The 21,661-nt window shown below is 48.1% G+C and overlaps 1 protein-coding gene across 1 annotated transcript in view; it reads left to right on the top strand.

Moving 5' to 3' along the window:
• The window catches only part of LOC8026047 (E3 ubiquitin-protein ligase TRIM9), a 256,675-nt gene that overhangs the window by 207,092 nt on the left and 27,922 nt on the right, over window positions 1-21,661 (top strand). Inside the window, exons 3-5 of the mRNA XM_042288158.1 lie at window positions 6,396-6,629; window positions 7,358-7,514; window positions 13,376-13,515. Coding sequence (XP_042144092.1) covers window positions 6,396-6,629; window positions 7,358-7,514; window positions 13,376-13,515 — 531 coding nt within the window. The remainder of the gene's footprint in view (window positions 1-6,395; window positions 6,630-7,357; window positions 7,515-13,375; window positions 13,516-21,661) is intronic.

The raw sequence follows: 21,661 nt of genomic DNA, 5'->3' as shown, positions 1-21,661 counted from the left end.
CGTTGCTGCGCTTTTCTTTGTGTTTTATTTCTGTGGCGCGTCCGCTTTGACCTTGAGCGGCCCGCCGGCTCCCGTGACGAAGCATCTGATGTGACGCGTCGCAACCAATGAGACTTTGGGTGCCGTTTCGCTCAGCCAATGGGAAAATGGGAATTTAGGCGCCGTTTCTTGCTGCTACAGACAACGGCTACAGACACTGCAGGCTTTGCTCCATGGGACCAGTTGATGCTTTCGCATTAAAAAGTCGAGAAACCCTAACAGCGTTCGCCCCCTCAACTAGCGGCCACGTGACCTGATCACGTGATATTATAACGTGATCACGTGATGGTATGCCGCCAATCTTTATTATAGCCACGTGGTGGGGTTGTGAGAACTCAGGGCACGCGCCGAGTTTCACATACTGTTATGGTTCGGCTGTCTCTCGTCAAAACGCAGCGATTGCGCACGACCCCCACCCGACCGCGTGTCGAAATATTGATTGTCAGGAGCCGAATGCTCAAGCAGTGCTCGTAACTCGTGTCCACTGTGTGAGCCCCTTTTAAATATCGTAACCACGGGGATCGCAAAAATTGATGACGAAATCGTGGGAGATCGCACTGTTCACACCGCCAACAATGCGATCCCCCACAGCTTCCTTATTAAGTTTTGAGAAGGAGACATTGGAAGAAAACGTCCAACTTTGGAAAATTCTGTATGGTTGATGGCGTCATGACGTCACAGCCACATGACCTCGCGTGGCAATTTATAGAAAAACCCACAACGGTTATGTGAAACATGGTGTGACGCGTGGAATGAAAGTGAATAAAACATGACATGAAATGCGAATTTAAGGTCGCCGCATGTCTCAAATAATTTCACTTTATAAAGTAACTCATTTGCCTTAAGAAAAATTAGTAATTTTTGGGTGGATTCGAACCCACGACGCTTCAGTAGCGAGTCAGACACGCTACTGACTAGGCCACGCAAGGCAAGCTTGCACGGCGAATGAGAATGCGATGCGAACGGGGCCCATAACGCTATCGCGTTCTACTTTTAAAGGCGAAGCTTATGCGTTATACAAGTTTTTACGTTTGAAATTACACAGCGACTAAGAAGCTTCTTGGTCAGTGGCGTTGCCTGTAAGTCTGCATGAACCCCACTAATGCCAGTAAGTTTTTTTTTAGACATTCTTATCTAATATCGTTGCATGGCCCCGTAAAAAAATCCGGCTACGATTGAGGTTTGTTTACACATGCGCCACAGCGCTACCTCACCATCGACCTTCCTTACTCAGCGCCGACTGCGCGCTCTATTAGTGATACAGCGTTAATTCAGCGCTCGCTGAATAGTACTTGTGCTGTCCCTAGTGTTGATTTACCCGTGCGACAATATACGTATGAACCGGCCATAAGTGTTAGTGCACGCTTTAGTCGAAGATCCAGCTACCGACTGGCGCGCCGTAGTTCCACAAGTCTGGCAAAATTCGACGAAGTTCGACTTCCCAAAAGTGCTGTCCGACTCCTACACAATTATTTCATAACTTTAAAGAAAAAAAAAATTTAAAATAGTTTAATTCATGTTTTACACAATGTAAAAGCAGCCACATAAACCAATCATTATTTAGTTATTAGTGTGAAACAATACGCCTTATAAATGTTGCATCTCTCCTCCGCTATGTAGCATCCGACTCTTTTTTTTTTTTTTATTTCAACGTATGCGCATTATAGTGGGACTTGAGTCGAAGCATCATCGAACTTTGCCGTATTATCCCTAGTTATGACTATGAGCCGTTTATTACATTTATCGTACGGGCGCATCAAGAACAAAAAAAGAAAAAGGGCCACCCGAAGCTAGACCGGGCTTTGGCGTTGGTGGCACACTATTAAAATGATGAACGTGACAAAATCAAAGGATTTCTATATATAATGTTTTTAGTGTCATAAATAGTTCTCTAAAACTCGTAGAGCGATTACAAGGGCGACTGCGTTTAGTCATCAGCCGAAAAAGTTGATTATTTCTAGTCAAATGAAGTATTTTTTAATTATTAATATTAGAGCGAACGCAGCACAATAAAGTCGCTACGCAATATATATATATATATATATATATATATATATATATATATATTAATTTGCGGATGAATTTTCTCGATGTGGTTCCGTTTTATATAAATTTTATCATTGAATCGAGCGGAAACGTCTTTTCGCTTATTATCACCCCATCTATATTTTAACGCCGTGCTCTTCTTTTTTTTTTTTTTTTTTTTTCGTCGTTCAAAATTTTGATTAAGGAAACGGTACGGTTCGTTGACTAAAATAAAGGTTAAGAAGTATGATAATTTATTTTTACATTCTTACGGTTATCGCGATTTCCCTTGGTGCAACGGAAGGTTCGCTTTGATAAAGCTTCCCAGAACGACATTATATCTCCATTTTTGTTTAGGAAATGATAAATTAACTTAGCAAATAGAAAATGATTCAGGGAGTTTTAGGCTTATACATTCTGAGAAAATGTAAAGAAAGGGGCAGGATCGTAATTGAATAAAAAATATCGAATTGATGATAAGATGTTGAAACAATAACATTTTTAAACTAAAGCGCTCTACGGGTAATGCTTGAGTCGCCTCTTGTAAGCTTCATCTTCGCCCTACTTAAACGCAAAGGGGGCAGATAAAATAAAATCTGTGTACTTTGGGGAGATATATTTTTATTGTACATTGTTTTTTATGTTACTTCGAAGCTTTCGTCTTCCCACTGTCTGACCGTAGATCGATCTGCATTCACATTTATTTATTTATTTACCCTCAAGGTCCGAAAACATTACAGAGGGGAGTGGGAAACACAAAGAAATAACAACAGGCAAAATAAGCAGTCATATATAAAAAAAAAAAGTTAGAGCATATTTAAAAATGCATAAGTCATCAATGGTGGCAATGTCAAACCAATATAGTAGGGAAAAAAACACGCACACGCAAAGAGGGTGATTAGAAACTTCTCCGTAAAACAATGTTCGTGTCTTCGACGACTTGCAAATTTACAACACCGCACTAAAAAAAAAAAAAAAATAAATTGCGTGTTTACTTTTGCAGAACATGAGTAACGGTGAACAGTAGCGAGATTCCCAACGAATAACGAAGCTAAAAATACAATTAAATTTGAAAAAAAAAAAAAAACATGTGCGCAGAAACATTGAACAAAGACCCTTCTCCAGACTCCGTCAGGCAACATTGGCGGTCGCCACTGCTTGGTTTGTTTCTTTAGACTCAGGCTAGATGGCGTAAGCTACCGCCTCTAACAAAAGGTTTAGCCATTAACATCCCTCCATGCACCCTTGCACACGAAGCGCGTGATTGGATCCTAGTTCACGCCGAACTCTGACGCAACCCTCGTGTCCCCTACGTGCTCAAAGTACGCGATCAAGCAATGGCAGAGAGTTGATGGCGCGGACTTGTGAAAAGGATCTATTGGGAAACGGCTTGCTCATAGTTCCTGTGCGCATCGCAGTTTTCGAATATAATCTTATTTCGAGCTTCGTCATCCCCTGGGATTCTTCTATGCGGAGGGCAAGTTCGTCTGCTTCTTGCGCAGGGGGTAGCGTTGACGTCAGAACGCCGAGCCCTGATTGGCTGATCGCGACCCCCTATCTGAGCGTCGTCTGCTCCTTTGCAACGTCGTCTACTCCCAACGTCGTCTGCGTCTGTCTTACCTTTCTTGCGACTTTCGGAAGTGCAGAGGCCAGATTCACGAAACGATCTTACGCCAAAAATGTGCGTAAGACAAAACTTAAGAACAAATTCGTATTCACGAAACGAAATTTTTGTAAGTTTTGCGCAGGTTACGACGAAATCCTACGACAGCTCCGAAGCTGTCTTACGCACTTCTTACGATCAAGTCAGCATGGCCAACAGCGTCGCGATCGCGACGATCCACGGACGTTTATTTTTCTACGTGCGCTTCTCACGCGTCCCGACTTCAAGCAGCAAGAAAAGAGTAAAAAGTACTTGAAACAGACTACGACGAACAAGAACGCTGGATCCACAAACACCCGGGAAAGGCTCCAACGGCCACGATTCCACCGAACGTGACCAAGCGAGCACGGCAGTTAGGCCTAGCAGGCACTCCGCGTCTCGGCGACCGTCTGCCCACGACCGGCTGGTGTGCTGAATGGAATATGCCCGCGCGACCCTTGTGAACCCTTCCCGTATTATACTTTGATCGCTGACCTCAGTTTTAGATTAAGAGGTCAATTTCTTCCTCTTGTTATCTCCTTGTTTCCCGAGGCAACGGTGACTCTCGCCGGTGAAAAAGCGGTGAATCTCCGACAGACGCAGGAAAGGTAAAGCAGCCATCGCTTTGACTAGCAGACGTAAAACAGACGACGTTAACTGCGCCAACCCGCCGACGCCGTTAAAGAATGAGGGGTCTCGCCGCACGCGAAAGGAGGGGAAAAGTATTTGGGAGGGCTCTTAGCAAACAAACCTCGGCGCCCCGGGACACCTCGCCAGTGAGTCCTTTGACTTCCCTCCTTGATGCGCGTCTGCTAGTTGTTAGACAAAAACAACGTACCGCTCGACTTATTTCGTCTGCCCTCTCTGAAAGGCGAAGTCGAGCTCGCTCGACTTTCGAAAGTCGCAGGAAAGGTAAGACAGACGCAGACGACGTTGCGAGCAGACGACGTTGCAAAGGAGCAGACGACGCTCAGATAGGGGGTCGCGATCAGCCAATCAGGGCTCGGCATTCTGACGTCACCGCTACTTCCTTTCTCATGCGCAGAAGACGAAAATGAGCTCACTTGCGAGGTGTATTGCTATCCGTGATTGGGGGCTTCTTTCGTGTTTTCCAGGAAAGTAAGCTCACAAACTGTTTTTTTTTTCTAAGTCTGCCATCTTTTTTTTTACATTTCTTTAAAGGGTTAACCTCGTAATCGTGTGACATTACTGAGTTCTAGTCTAGCGTGTACCAGTAAACACGAGCACTGTGCGTTTGCGTTAGCCTTGCGTGTTCCACAGTGCGCGTGCGCGGAGCCCAAACTGTGTCCCAGATTTGTGCATGGCAACGACGCGCATGCGCAGCGTGGAGCACGCAAGCAAACGCGCTTTCGTTTGCTCATATACAAAGTGTCACAAAAAAATTTTTTTAAAAAGTAAATTAGGCGTCGCCGAACGCTCGTTTTCCGCCCAAAGCTAGCGCTAGATGTCATAACCAGATGCCGAAGTTTCAGCCCGATCGGATACCTTATTCAAAAGTTATAAGTGATCTTCTGAAAATTTGAATGGGAAAATGGAGCCCATTTTTGCCCGTTTTCGGTTTCTGGTGCCATAGAGCCCCATGTATTCGAAAACTCCGTCGACCCCATTTTACCGTTGATCTTTTCAGAAAAACACTTATAAGTTTTGAATAAGGTATGAGATCGGGCTGAAACTTTGGCATCTGGTTGTGACCTCTAGCGCTACCTTTGGCCGGAGAATGAACATTCGGCGATGCTTAGTTTATTTTTGCGATAGAAAGAAAAAAAAATGTAATTTTTTTGTAACACTTTGTACGCAGTATTTCAACTTCCTAGTCTGACCTGCCTTTTTTTAATAGAGTGAAAATTGACGTCATCATATACCCCATTCACGCTTAATAAGCTTGAATGGGGGATATGATGACGTCAATTTCATTGCTTGTGCTCGCGTGCACCGGCGGCTGCTGGCTGGTAGAAAGATCGTGCGCCACTTATTATGGACACTGAAATGTTTGGTTCAGCATCCCCTAAGCCCATAATTTGCTTTTTAGGTTAAAAAACAAAAACAAAAAGGTAAGCCGAAACTGAAAAAAATAGCTAAAATACAATATGTTATTTATAGGCTGTGCATGTAGGAAACGAACGACGTAAAACAGCGGCCCACGCCAGTGCATTAGACATTCCGTCAAGTACAATGAAGGTCTTACTTTATTGTTTTTTTAGCGAGCATTACTTTCTATCGGAATTCGGCGGGGGGAACCTATGGCGTAGCATCACGTGACACGGTGGCGGCACATAACGCCATGACGTTACGTGGCACTGTGACGTCTGGTGATACCATGATGCCATGTCACGTGATATTGTGGCGTTATGGGGTCAGAACAGCATGATCAAGAAATGTCGATAAAGAATCCTCATGCAAAAATATCGCATTACAACGTTACCCACACCAGTACCCCGAAATTTCGGTAATAATAGAGAAGTTTTCAGCACCACCGATCGAACGCCCACCCCGTATTTATCCCTCTCACCTGTTCACAGTAGGTGGGCGTTCATTCGGGATTTTATTGCATACATTTTTTTTTTTTGTTAGGCATGATCAAAACAAGCTCCATGATTTCTTTCTATTCCCATCCATCTCATTATTGCCTCTCTCACTCTTTCCTCCTCTTTTCTAAATGACGGCGCAGGAGAACTGCTCCGTGTTCGAGTCCCAGATCTCGTCCCAGTGTGACCTCCTGGCCGAGGCCCTGGAGTGTCGTCGGCGGGAGTTGCTGGCCTTCGCGCGCCGGGAGCGGGACGCCAAGCTCAAGGCCCTCAAGGCGCAGCTCTCAAACTGCACCGTCACGCTGCAGCGAACCACGGCGCTGCTCCAATTCTGCATCGAAGCCCTCAAGGAGACCGACCACGCCGCCTTCCTCCAGGTGCGTGAGAAGGAAACGGGACGTGAGATGCAAATGGACCGAATGAACGCAGGCGCAGCTTTTCTGTTCAATCTGTGCCCTGCGCTGGCGTCTGATTCGTGTGGTATAGACAATTCAGCCATACGGCTTTGCTATTGTACATCGTTTCATTCACCGTGCGTGATTGGAGGTGGTAGCAAACGTTCAAGACCGATGAGCGCCGTCACGATGCACTTCTGACACTGCTTGATTGCCTCCATCGGATTGTAGTGTGGGTTGCGGTCGAGCTTGAAGAGGCACTATACTACTTTTGCGACAGTCTATTTATGCTCATAACTCTATCTATGAGCTCTAAGCATCATTAAAAAAAACATAGCATTGCGTTTTTTGCGTGGCAGATTTCTCTATTAAAATCGGTATCAAAGATCGACTACCTCGGAGCTATCGTAGACACCAGAGGGCGTCGTCTCCGCCCTTCCTCGTTCGGTGGATCCCTCTGGTATCTCAATCTTTTATTACAATTTTAATAGAGGAATCGGCCACGCACGAATATAATATTTTCCTTTTTTAGGATGCGTAGAGCCCCTAGATTAAGTTATGTCCATAAATGGACTATCGCGGAAGGTGATTTTAGTGTCCCTTTGAAATGAAACGTAGTGCAGACGACTGGGTCAGGTTCTGGGCATGCCCATTGGCCTTCTCCGGCGGTATGCTAGACGTCGCCTGTGCGTCTCGCTGCTTGTGTGCAGATCGGGTCTGCCCTGGTGAACCGGGTGGCCAACGTGGACGTGACGTGGCACAAGGACATGGCGCCCACGCCTTGGGCCTCGCCGGACTTTGACCTGACGCTGGACCAGCGCTCGGTGCTAGACGCCGTCAACCAGCTCACCTTCACACAGCTCAAACGTGAGTTTTCTCCTCACTATTTCCCCTCGACCCCTCAGTAAACAACGCTAGACTGTTAAAGAGAACGAGCGATCGTCAGTTTTTTTCCCCGGATTTCTTCTTAAATTGAGCAGCTGTAATAGAAACAACTGGTGTGGCAGAAAGTATTCATTTGGGCTAGTAACTTCAGACCCGTTCACACGCTTCCGACTACTTAGGACCGAGTGCCTTAAACCCTTTTAAAATATTCTATGACGAGACAACGGACTGGCACGCTGGCGCCATCTACTTGGTGACCCTGGAACTGCACTTCAGTAGAGCGAAGATTTTGCGGTATTTGCGAAGTCAGATGTACGTATACCTCTGAGATATGGTTGTATATAACATTGACAAAAGTTTTCTCCAAACAAAAATAAAAAAGGAGAGCGAAAAAACCAAATATACGGAACCGCCCAATGTTTCACAGCTACCCGATAGTTGGCGCCACTTTGTTCTGGCGTCGTAAGAGCTTTTAAGAGGTTTCAAGCCACACGGTCCTAAAAGGTCGCAAGTGTGTGGACGGTCCTTTAAGCTCGACAGCTTGGTGCCCATCTATACTCAGTTTGAGTGAAATCCAGAAAAGAGCCGATGTCGTGCAGTGCACGCTCATTGGTTAGGTTTTCTAGCCATTTTGCACGGATATTTAAGGCCACCGCAGTATAATGCAACATCTCGGAGATCAAGCAGGGCTCTATAGTATATATTAACTAAAAAAAAAATCCTTTGCCGATCGACGAATGCTTCCGCTATAATTGCTTCTGTCCTGTAGCACCTTCAAAGCGGATTCACGGTGATACGGTAAACGGCAATGAATGCTAAACGCTGAACGCCAGATTTCTGACAGACTGTGACGTTCCATGTAAGTTTGTTTAAAGGGTCCACGAAACGATGTATATTTATTTCGCTTGCCTCGATGTGATCATAATGGAGAACAGAGGCTTGTCCACAAGCTGGTAGGAATCACTTAAAAGGTGCCCCTTGGAGGTGTCTGAGATCGCCTAAATATGGCGACAGCTCACTCTGCGGGCTCTCACCATCCTAGAAATCCATAAATCATAACGACGCACGGCCGACCTCCCCATCAAAGAAAGCAATCAAAGATCAAACACACCGAGCTCATCTCCAGCGATGGGAGGACCATTGTTCCGGCAGCGAGGAAGGCATGTGACCAATGAAAACGCGACATTTCGTTGAGATTGCAAACGCTGTTATTTCAATTTCAATTCAATTCAATTCAATTTTTATTTTCAGATCAAGTCATACAAAATAAAGAGCTGGCCCACAAAAGCAGCATTCTGCTTGTATTGCAAAATGTGAATGCCTTTGTAGATGATAGAAGCAAATGGGAGTGGTCGAAATATGTTAATTTTTCGCTGAGAGGGACCATAATACTAAAATAATCGTCTCAACAACAACTTAAACATTTTTTTTTATATAGAAATTGGCCCCGCTTCGTGATTTAGGAATTTCTAGGATGCTTGGAGTGAGTTATCGCTATATTTAGGTGATCTCAGAAACCTTCCCAGGGTACCTTTGAAAAGAAAGCTGTGTTGAGCGCTCTCATTCACGTTGACCAATCTGCTTGCTTGCTTTTGTTTTTTTAATATTCCTCTCTTTCCCTCTTGTTTTCCTGCTTTCACGCAGCGGACGGCGACGAATCTGCAGGTGACGAAAATCCTACCCATGCGTTGCGGCGCTTTTGTTGTCGATATTCGCGACTATCTGTGCCTACACTCTCACAAGTTCCGGCATGTATGCTTCCCCGCGATGTCCTTCGAAACGCTAGCCATTCGGTTTCCTTTAATCAGTTGAGGCGGTGAGAAGTTCGTTGAGCCAATGGCGATATCCACCGCTTTCGACAGCGCGGATATCACGGCCATTGGCGCACGACCCCAATCGACCTTTTCATTGGCCGGACAGTTTACCTGTAGACCTTCACCATGTTCGATGGTATCACAGTGCAGTGTACATTCTGGGACCTAGTGTGGCACATTCCGGCCTGAGCCACCCAATAGAGCACGGAAATGAACACTTTGATGTCATCTTGAATGTGTTCGCGTCTGTCGCAGGGTGATGTCATCAGGTCATTTTGCGACTCTATATTCTGCTTTGCTTTTTGCGCACGTCACGGAACGTATCCGAGCTTATAGCTTTGATCGGTGCTTGACCGACAGTTTGCTACAAGCTGTTTCTTTGTATTGTTTATTTATTTTTTTCTCTTTTTTTTTTTTTTTTTTTTGCTGACACTTTAAAAAGGAGGAGAATTAATTCATACTTGTTTTATGAAACTGAATGTTTAGCTAGGCGGAAGATACTCTACCTCAAGGGACGTCTTGTTTACCCACTGTAGATGAGCAATTGGGGCGATAATGTGCTGTGCTCGTGCACTGATTATACGACAGCACTGATTATACGACCTCACGCCGGTACTGTGCTCGTGCAGATCGAAACGGGGCAGGGGTGGGGAGAGATTGAACCCAGAATCGTATTTGCGGTGTCTCCAATTACTTATGGCACCGGAGCCTAGTACTAGCTGAGTTGGCGATTACAGCAATGTGTCTTTGTCTAAGCTTTTTGGCTCGTTGAAGATAACGTTCCAGGTAACCGTCACGAGGGGAAGGCCCCCAATTCTGACGAGCGTCCTGGCATTAATACTCTCCAGTTTGATGAGCCACCTTTCGAAATAAAAATGCACTAACGCACTTTAAGTTAGAAGAAAACACAAACAAACAAACAAACGCAAAGCAAAGCTTATCAAAGAACCTTGAAGTGTAACGAAGCGCTCCGGCGACGAAGACAAAGGGTGCTGCGAACGCTCTTGTTTTTCTTTTTCTTCCTTTTCTCTTCGTCTCCGCTCCTACGACCTCATTGTGCATTCAGTGGGTGTCAACCTCATCTTCTCCATCTCCCTCACCTCCTCCACCTCTTCCCTACCCCCAAACTCGGAAGCGGTCTTTCGAAGCCAGTTCTGGGAAACACTGGGGCTCCAATTTGCGGGCGTGTGGTCGAAGCACCGAGGCGTCGGCGGCACCTTTTGCGCCGCCCTGAACCCCCGCATTTTGGGGGAGTTTTTGAAGATCCTCCTCGTGTAGAGAACAGACTCGATCTCGCCGTGGCATACACCGTTTCTCCTCCCGATGGACCGCAGCGGACACTATTAGCCATCCCAGCCAACCCAGCTTCGTGAACGTATCGTATCATACACCCCAGCGTCGCTGCGCCCCCTCCTCAAGGTCACGTGACGTTCAGACCGTATCGGATTGGCTGGAATGTCTCCTAGCCTCCTCTGCGGTTCATCGTAAGGTGAGACGGTGTGTTGGTTCAGTGCTCGGTGGCTTTCCTTTTGCCGTTAGTGGTACTGCTGCGTGTGCTGCTTGCGGTTCTGGCGGCGCGCGGTTCTAGACTTCGTTTCACCAGAACTTTGCAAAGAGCGAACGCTACGGCCACCTGGAACCAATCAGAGAGACGGAGCGGAGCACGTTACACCTCTTCTGAGGAGGAGATGAGTCCGATGATACGTTGTCACGTGCCTCCTCCTTTCGACACGCTGGTTAGCACAAGCCTTTACCATTTGCCAAGCTATGATGACACGGAGTAGAGTCTGACTTCCTAGGTCCGTTGTTCTAGGTCTAAAGGGAAACGAGGGAGGGGAGGGGGCGGGGAGTAATGAACAGGAGAGGATGGAAAGCGACTTCGCCGGCGGAATTTTAAGCAGCCCGGGCGCGCGTAACGAGAAGTTTTGCGGGGAAGCTCGCGACGAGAGTGGCGCGGCTCTGTGGAAGGAGAGGTTCTAAGGCGTTTTCACTCAAAATTTCGTGTCGGCGTTTCTTTTTTTTTTCGTTTAATACAGGAGGATAGGCTTGTTTGGTTTTTCGTTTACCTTGGAAGCGTGCCGAGAATGAAGCGCGCGTGTATTTAGTTATGTATCAAGTTCGGCCCTCCTCTTTCTATATAATTAGAGCGAAAGCTCGTGCCGCAGAGCCCGGGGGTCCTGGGTTCGAACCCCACCACTGCCCGCTTTGATCTGGGTGAGCGTCTTACTGGCGTGCGGTCGGGTATCACTACTTCTTGATGCAGGTTAAAGTCCCCAGGCTAGTAATGTTTACTGCTCTGGGCAAATGTATCGTATACAGCGGAGACACCGAAGGCCCACTGAGGCTGGCCAGCCTCCCGCTGTACAAACATACATACAACAGCTTTGCTATTTCTATACCTTCGTTCTCCGAATCTGTCTGCCTGGCGTTCATCTTCGTGCTCTGTGTGACGTCTTCCGGAAAACAGTTCACCACAGACGCGTTCCAACTTCCTTCGGGGAAACGCGCCTGCAGGGTTCATTGCTATACGCCCATTCGTCTTCCCTCGGCCATCTATCTTTATATTTTTGGCGCTGCCGTAATTCGGACTCGGTCAGCTTGTACGCAGTGGGATAGCCTCCTGTATACTAGCAAAATCTGCTTTCGGCGCCACAACTGGCCGCAAAAAATTGGGAGACATAACGACATAACACGACTGAAGGAGGATGGAAGGTTGATGGCGCCTTCAGAGATCCGGGGTCATTCCCGGAAACTCTCCTATATTTCTTAATTGCTTTTGTTTAAACTTAAAAAAAAAAAAAAAGATTGTTGCTTTTTTTAAGCTATCTTTGTGTACCAGCCACCCTGCTTTCCCAGTCCTTCAGTGCATCATCATACCAAGAGAAAAAAGTAAACAGCCGGTCGTTCTTTATTTTTTTTTTTATTTCTGTAAAATACAAAAGGAAAAGAGGAGTGGTTCGCCTTACGACACCTGTGTGGCACTGCCTACCTGATGTTTTTCTTCTCGCCTGCCGCTCCTCCTCTTTTTACAGCAACCTGGTCGTCTGTTGTTCTGGCGCCGAAAGGCCGAAAGCGCAGGCTTTTCCCCTAAATAGCAGGCTATGGTTGTGATTACATGTAGAAGGTGGTCCACACTACAGTGTCACTGACCCTAGACACGAGGAAAATTAGTTTTTTTTTTTTTTCCCCTTTCGTCTTTTGGTGAGTTTGGGAAAGGAAACAAGAGGGATTTTAATGTGCACAGAATGGAGATAAATACTTTATCTACTCCGCATAATCACCGCACATATTGGGACAGTTATTTATGATGACGCATCACAAGGTTTTGCGTCTTCAGACTTTCCAACACGAGTTCAACGCAACCGTCAGTCGCGCCACAGGCGCTCTTCTCTGACCCCTTCCATGAAGGACGTCTGCTCGTCATTTCCGAAAATTCATTTAATTTCCTCCGTGTGCGTTACACGTTTGTGCTGAGTGACAGTCTTGCTCATGCGTAATAAAATAACTAAAATCCCAACAGCTTTTTTTTTTTTTTTTTTTTTTGGGGGGGGGGGGCCGGGGGCGGATGATATTGTCACGTCATAATGGCTACCCAAATATGTGCTGTGATTACGTGGAGAAGTAGGTACAGTATGCCTCTAAGTTTCTTTTATGACGTTTCTTTACCCACTTCATCGGAAATCGAAAGTAAAACACATCTCGTATGTTCCCACAAGGCACTCCGTTTCATGTGAGCGTAGAAGAAGCTACAGGAGCGACCTCCGGGCCTTCAGGGTCCCTGCCTAGTCCGCGCCGTGGTGTAGCTCGAACATTGTGTAGGCATAGCCCAGGTCAACGTGCACGTGCTTGTAGCTTCGACTTCACTCGCAGATAAAGTGAAACAAGATGTAGCATGACATGTCCGTTTTCGTCTTGCACTGTCTTGCACGTTCGCTGCACCGTTAAATGCGTGTTGCATGTTCAGTATGCCCAGAAAGGCTGCGACGCGACTAAGCTGACTCTCGAGGTGCTTCTTGTGCGCACGCGCAGCTCCCGGTGCCCCTCAGCTCATTCCCGAGGACTCCACGGCGGAAAACAACTGCGTCACCGTGGCCTGGCAACCTCGGGTCGGTAGCTTCGTCCAGGGATACGTGCTCGAGTTGGACGACGGCAACGCCGGACCCTTTAGGGTGAGTCGGGCATGTCTTTCGTAGCCGTTCTACTCTCGCTGTCTCCTTGTCCTTTTGTCCCGGGGCAAACGGTTCACAAACTGTGGTCCGCGGACCCCCGGGATCCTGGAGAGCATGGCGGTCCGCACCAAATAAAAAGTCTTTAAAAGAAAAAAAAATTAATAAACTTTTGTTATTGCACGAGGCCACTGATGCAGAATGCATTTGGGGTCCCCGAACGACTTCTGAGTGGGTCGGGCGGTCCGTGATGGCCAAAGGTTTGAGAACCGCTGCTAGGTGGTGACAGCTTAGGAACCCGGTATATGCTACGCCCTGAGCGTGAGCTTTCTGCGTTTGGTAACACTTGGTCGTACTTGCACCCACAGCCTGGCAGAAGACAACGAACTCGTGCTGGACGCGTATGCGCCTTTCACATGATCACCAGTGAATCCACGTAGCGATGCCTGTCTTGAGTCCGCGTCGCCGCACGCACGTCGGTGCCTAGACGAACGCGTCTGCCCCTCTGCGGCGTATTCTCTCGACAAGCTCCGTCCGTTTGCCTCTTGGGGCGGGTCGGCAGGTGATTCTGAAAGCAGATGCAAGTTATGTCATGGGTCGGGCGTATGTCCTTTTTCCGCTAGATTTAGCGAGGAATATTTTCCGCTTAATTTTGTGGACGTGTTTTCCCGCTTAATTCAGCTTTTAAGGCTTTGTTACAATATTTAGCTGAGAAGCTATACCTCTTCTTGTCAAGTGACCACGTGACGCGACGTCACGGTGTTACGTGGACACCTGCGAGCGTATTCTACAATCGCAAGGGTTAGGCAGGAACTTCGGTATTTTTTTCATCTCTCTCTCTCTCTCTCTCTCTCTCTTTTTTTTTTTTTTTTCTTCTATATCAATTGCCCTTTGATATACCCCAGTCGGCTCCTCGCTTCCCTCTTTCCCTTCCCGCTTCTCTGCCCGATGTCCATCTCGTTAAAAGTCAATCTCGTTTCGGCAACCAACTCGCTCCCGGCCGTCTCTCGGAGTAGCAGCTGGTGGCCGATCTCCGCTCGCTCGCCTAATTAGCTCGAAACCGCCGCTGGTAGCGAATTTATACGCTCTGCAAGGCGCGGCTTCACTCGGTCCGAGTCGGCCGGAAAGTTCTCGGATAAAAGACGCACTCTGTGAATCCTATGCACGGCTTGCATTGGACGTTACATGAGTGGCAATTCTGGTACGGCCCTGCTCGGGCTTCGGTGATGGAAAGTGTACGTTCTGCAACGTGCGCTTCGCGCCACCGTATTTGTTTTTTCTTGGTGAGAACAAGTAGAAATAAGCGCCAGCACGGTGCGGTGACGTCGCGTGCAACCCTCGTATACACTAACGCGATGTGTACAAACGAGCCCACGTTTGCCCACACCTTGTCTGGGCACCGCGCGTAAGCAGAAACCAAGTACGCGTGAAATGAATCTTCTGCGCATGCGCAGTTCCGACAGCAGCGCAGCGAAGGACCAAGTGATTGATGGTTTCGGCTTTCTGGTCGCAGAGCCTACCATCGTTGAACCGCCGCCATTGCGATAGTGTCCTCAGCGCTCCTGCTCGCTCCTCAAACAGGAGGCGGCTGCCTAGACTTTTGTTGTAGAAGTCCTCGGCTCGTATATTATGTTTGTAGGTCCTGTATAGCTTTAGCGTCGACTTCTTGCTTGCGTCCTCCATCCAGTGTGCCGTCCCCGCTTCTTTTACCCGTCTTCGTACCTCTTTTGTCCACTTGCCTTCAGACGCTTCCTGAACTGGGTCAGTGAAAAAACCGCTCTTCTTGCGGAGCTGGTACATGCACTTCGTCCACCGTGTCTGGAGGCACCTCAGACTGATATAGTGGAGTGGCCGTCCACGATAGCATACCTTGCTCGATGGGCCTCGAATGTCGACCGTCCAATGTCTTCCTGGATTGCTTCAATCGCTACCTGTCCGTGGCAGCTGAGTGCCTGGCGACCGACATCCCTCTGCCTGCGTTCTAGCCAGGCTCGTGTGTCGGCCGAGACCAAGGAGGTTGTAATGGGCAGGAGGTGGCGTCCGTATTCTCCGTATGTGAAGCGAAGTGTAACGGAAGTAGGCGTCGCCACGAAATGTCCCCTCAATCTCTCGGCCAGTGAGACGATCCTTTGCTTGTCTCTATTCTCGTACCAAGTTCCCCACTTTTACTAGAGCCTCGGGTAATTTTCATCATGATTGGGAAACTCGATTATAACCTCCTTGGGGGCAAACAACCGCGTTGACATGGCATTGCCGCGGAAACGCGGTTGAGGCATCGCCACGAAATGTCCTCTAAGTCTCTTGGCCAGTGAGACGATCCTCTTGTGTATTTTTTTCTTCTACTAAGTTGCCCATCTTAAACCACTGTCCCGGGTAAGTTCCCCACCTTTTACCACAGTTTCGGGGGTAAGGCTTGGGTAAAAACGCCTAAGTGAGTCGTGCTAGCTTTGGAGCAACCTAGTAAAAAATATTTATAAAAAATACTTTGTCGGCCACACGTTGAAGGGCCACGTGTCCACGAAACGTGCTTCCACAAAACGTACAGTGCCGACGAACCGTGTGTCCATGAAACCTGTGTCCACGAAACGTGTTTCGACGAAACGACAGTGACCCAGTGTTGAACGGTTGGGGATGCTGAGGAAGCACACTTGCAACCGCAAGAGCCTCTCTCTCTCTCCGTCAACTTGTCGTTATTTTATGGAATCTTTCCTTTCACACGTTGTAAAACGCTGCAGTCCTTTCACGGTCCGTCCGCCTATTGGGCGACCGCTTGCGTCGGTGAAAGCCTATCTAATTGAGCCGAGACATTAACGTCTTGATAGAGACGACTCCGGACGAGACTTTCTCGCTGCAGTAAAATAACCGGGTTCCCTTTGAAAGCCACCGTCTGCTGCTCCTTGCCGTAGCTTCCCTTAGCTCGTCGTCCGATGTCGTTATCGCTAAGTGCCTTTTCGTGGCAGCCCGGTTCTCGGAAGAGGCGGGGGCGGCGTCCGTGGAGTCGCGTGCCCCGGCTCGGAGTCACGCGTCGCTTCCTCTGACAACGGCGCCTTTGCGCGAGGTGTCTTTTTCGCAGCTCACTGAGCGGTACAAGCAACATTGAGGAACGGTGACGTTGAGATGAACGAGTCTAAAAGAGAACATAGGTTCTACATGTGTTCTTCTCACTCCTTTTTCTTCGTGAGCTACGAGTGCATTTGTTGTGTGTGTGTGTGTGCACTGGCTAAATGTATCACTATACTCGACGCACTCGTGGAACATTATTTTATAAATGAATGAATTTACCCTTAGAATACATTTCTTGTGAATTATCAGTTTTGTGCGAAAAAAAAAAAAAACAACACCCGCTATATTTAGATGCAACGAGTTCAGAGTAAGCTCCGTTATTGGTCTTGTGCCTTCCTTTCCTACCCACTACCCTTTAATCAGAACCAATCACAGCTCGGCGTCCTGACGTCATCGCAGCCCCTACGCAAGAAGCAGACGATACTCGTTGTCAAATCAAGAAAAAAGAAAGTTTTACGGATTATTCATGCGCTGCGAGAAGTAGTTCTTACAAGCTTTCATCGTCGGAGGAAGAAACAATGTTCTTGGCGTTCGAAACGTGTACGTCTTGATTAAATAACGATGAGCTAATCTAAAATGCACTCGCATATATCCTAATTCAGCACATAGAGGAGAAAACCCGCAATGTTCCGTAAATAGCCGGACTTTTTTTTTTTTTGTGTGTGTGTTGTGGTTTTTGGGGTGAATACGAGTACGCGTTCGGGAGCAGAACGCGAATACGCGTTCTGCTACGTCGTTACGCCTCTACCTGGTGCCCCCGAGACGTCGCCCTCCATCGCTGCCCCAGAGAACGCGATCGAAACCCTGCGGGCAGCGGCTAATTCTGCTTCCTCCCGGCCGATGTTACTACCTGCGCAAGCCTCGCAGACCGGGCGAAAGTGCGCACCCGTGAAACTTGCGACGCGAGTCGTTTAGGGGGCCCCTGGTTTCGTGTGGGGCGCCCCGGGGTGTCTTCCGGACGCGTTTCGCGCAGGAAGAGCCGAGAAGGCGTCGATGCGTTTTTAGAAAGGTCTCGGTCTCTCGGCCGCCTCGCGTCCTTTTCCCACGGGTGCTTCGGCGGGTCCCCCCAAAAACAGCTGCCTCCGGCGTTGACGGAGTATCGGAGAGGCGCGGTGCCCTTTTTGGTAATGCCTATCTGTTGCCGTCGCGTTACGCGCATGTCTAACCGTGACGTCGTCGCGTTGTCGTCCCTGCGCGTGAACGCTGAGCGACGAGGATGTGGGACGCTTTTTCACGCCTTCTTGGAGCGGTGTGATGTGCCTCGTAGTGTTCGAAGGCTGCGTTGCACCTTTTTTTGTGCGACGCGACGTCTCGCGAGGCTCAGGATGTCGCGAGTACCAAATAAAAAAGAAAGTTTTATTCGGCGCAAAGGCACAGTCCTCTCACAGAAAATTAACTACTATGTCAAAATTACACATTATAAAAAAAAAAACTAGGAAAAAAAAAAACTTGTCTACAATTGTTTGCAGTTATGCATGTAGCACTACATTCCGCGACAATGTTAGCCCGAGCAATCTGCCGACGATTTTGTTTGTTCTCTTAAATTAAAGGACTGTAAAAAAAAAAAAAAAAACTGCTATAGTGGTGGAAAGTGGTGACATGGGGCACTAACCTAAGTGGTCAATTTTAATGCCCGCGGCTAGTACCTTTTCGGAGTAAAACGCGAAAGAAAGCGCCGAAGTTGCGTTCGCGCTAACAGTGTGGCGCGGTGTACTTGACTTCCATTGATGTCTAACAGCTGTCCTTGTGGTGTCACAGTGTCACGTGCTAGTGTCACGTGGCGTCACTGTGAAACGGGAAGAAAACGATGACCTCAGGGTTTCCTTTCTTAGGACTCGTCAGCGTTCCAGCCTTACGCTCAGACACCAGCTGCTATAAAAATCGTGACGTCATCAGCGTGACGACACTATCGAGGCTGCGTGAGCACCAGCGTTACTAAATTAGCTCAGTTAGGGAAGTGCCCATAGACGCTGCTTGCACGAGCAGTACCCCGTCTCTCCCCGCGGCTTGTTTCCCGTCGTTCGACAAGCCGCCGTTTCGTGGGGGACGTCTGCTTTGGTAACTGCAGTGTGTTCTATAAAATACGTACGTTCCGAAGCACAGCGTTATGGATGGCATTTTACCGCAAACCGAGGAACACACAGTTTTGAAATGAGATGGCAGTGAAGGGAGTGAGGGGAGGGGTGGGTAGTCGGTGAGCGTGGACACGAAAATCATAAGAGCTGACCCTATAAATGGTGCACATTCATTTAAGAAAAAGATACAGGCATACGGTGTATGCGGTTTTATATCTAGACGCATGGCTTCTATTGAAATCAAACAGCTGCCATTTCATTGGCCTCGCTGATGAGGGCGTATACACCTTTCTATAAAAGCGTATGAGGGCGATTTCACTGCTGTGTTTGTGCGTTATGACTGGAGAGAAGCACCGAAGGACAGGGACAACGTAAAGGAGGTAACGACAACACTGAGCGCACTCGCAACTGAAAGTTTATTAGAAACACATCGACTTAAGTACTTGAACAAAACCACGTCACTTCCAGCCACCCCACTCTCTAAAGATGTTATGCTCGCACACTTTCGCTGGCTGGACTGTGATTTAGCGAGTGTGGACTGTGGTTTGTGTAAACAGTGGAAAGGTGCGCATACGTTCGGCAGCAAACATTTCGCAACGTCCAATATGTTGTCCTCGACGAAAACGATAGGAATGATCACCAGATTGATGCAATTACTTTACGTGTCCTCGTCGACGAATTACTTTCTTGGGCATTCCAGAAGAAGCGAAGAGTGCGTGCAAAGCTTTGATGGGAGCTCAGTAGGATACGCAAGCGCACGTGCGCCGATACCTTTGACTGCGGAGCCACAGGAGGTTGTCCGCGAGTATAGTTTCCTTGCACGCGGAATACTGGCCGACGCGACCTTTTCTACGTAAAAGCCGTACGAGGCTTTTATCTAGAAGTTGTCTAGGTAAAGTAGTCTAGAGCTCCGTCCGGCGAAGGCGTTCGATGCGTGCAGTGGAGACAGAGGCAGCTAGCTTTGCCTATGCCCACTATAATGGCTCGAACCAGAGCTCGATGTTCTGACGTCCCCCTCTCACTTTCGTTCCCTTTCTCCTCTCCCTCAGTTTCTTCCCGTATAGGCGCTCCATTTTACTGGGTCTATACATAAACGTACTTACAAAAAAAGAAAAGAAAGAAAACACGTTTTCTTACACTAGGTGTGAGCATTGCGTGTGCAAACGTCTTGGCATGCGCAAGGCCGACAGCAGCGCCACCGGAATGCCATTGCGCCAGAAAGTTTTGAGTTCGCGTATAAACCTCAACTCGGTCGCTCCACCGCAAATCCACGAACGCGAGTATATTTATAATGTGCGACCCTGTTGGACTGTGCGCGCGTTCCCTTCTCGTCGCCCGCGGCCGCTGCCCTCGGCCTAAGCTGACCGCGGGTTGTGACCGGCGCCAGAGACCGCATGCCCGTGTCGCAGCCCGGCGACGGGGCATTTCAATTTGGAGAGTCATTTCCCGGATTAATTATTCACGCGAGAGCCGACGCTCGATGGGCTGGTGCGCCCGGCGACCGCCGTGGGGAAAAAAAAAACAGAAAAAGCACCGCGCCGCTGGACATTGCATGCGATGCGAAACCTCCCCCTTCCCCCCACTCCCTCCGGTCAGCTTGGGTCAGCACATCCCTCCCTTCTTGCATTACCCACTCCTCTTCACACTGTACTCTGTTTCATCTTGCGATAGACCGCAGTGGACACTAAGAACCGTCGAAGCCAATCCAATGCTACGCGAAGGATGGTTTACTCATTTGCACTTTTGAGTGGGATCGACCGCATTGCGACCGCTAATAAGCGCGTACCACGAGAGAGAACACTAGAAAGCTCGCAATACAGAGAGCTACAGAAAGTTTCCAATTGTTCCGTCGGGATCACGTGGTTTTTGGGGCCGCGTTTACAGTACGAGCTGCGAGGAGGTGCCGAAGGCGTTGCTCGTCTGCGAACGTCTCCGCCTGGGTGGATGGATGTTAACGGCTATACCCTTTGTAACGGGCGGTAGCTTGCGTCACCTAGCCTAAGTCTGAAAAGACCTGCTTTCCTTTTCGCCACCCAAACCTTTTCGCCACCACGCTCACTCGCGACCAGTCTCCGCAGGGGGCGTCCGCCATTGAATTGCGAACTGCTCCCCGTGGTTTATAAGATGGACGCTCTCTTCTACCTCAGGCTCTCTCGGGTTTATTTGGAACTCAAAATTAAAAATTAATGCGTAAAAAAAAAAAACAAAAAAAAAAAAAACAGATCGAGAATGTTTTAATGTTTCTGCATAGATGGCGCCAGAGTGTTATCTCGTCGTAAGCGGTTAAATGAGCTGTTGCGACGCGGTCGATTACACTCAAATCAAAATATGTTAATAAGTATTGACTTTTCCACAGTTTTGTACACGTTGCTAGAAAAAAAAAGTAATTGATCACATACTCTCGTTGAAAAGCATTTCAATTAGATTACTTAGAGATTCTTAAAACTACACTTTTTTTTTTTTTCAGCCGGGCTGAAAACAGCCATTTCCGACCGTCGAATATTGGATTAGAATCGTCGAACCATAAGCTACTTATCTTCTTAATCCACCAATTTCGGTAAACCACCTGCTGTCGGAGACTAAGTTCGAGGACCCCTTGTTTACAAACTTGTAGAAAGGACGTCATTAGGAAGGAGAGGGCAAAAATAGCAACAGTTACGAGAAAGTTTTGTACTTCCAAACATAATCCGATTACTCTTGCGACTACTTCCTAATCAGTGTAGCGAAACGATTCCAAAGTGACTCCAAAAAGTGATTTGATCGCTCGTAGGTGAGCACCGTACGAGCCCGGCCTCGTGTGACCTTCGGAAAATGCGTCGTATAGGAACGCGCGATGCGTTCAGAACGTCGAATCGGTCGCGGTGGCTTGTATAATCACGTGGTGCTGTCAGAGCGTTTGATTGGCCGGGATGACTCGTAGCGTTGGCTGCGGTCCATCGTAAAGTCAAAGGGAGTGTATCGCCCACGGGGGGTGTGACCGTGTGTGCGCGCGCGTGGTGGAGCTCGGGACC

This window comes from Ixodes scapularis, unplaced genomic scaffold (genome assembly GCF_016920785.2).
Source record: "Ixodes scapularis isolate PalLabHiFi unplaced genomic scaffold, ASM1692078v2 PGA_scaffold10__122_contigs__length_95168666, whole genome shotgun sequence".
Lineage (NCBI taxonomy): Eukaryota > Metazoa > Arthropoda > Arachnida > Ixodida > Ixodidae > Ixodes > Ixodes scapularis.
This window is presented reverse-complemented; position numbering and strand designations above follow the sequence as displayed.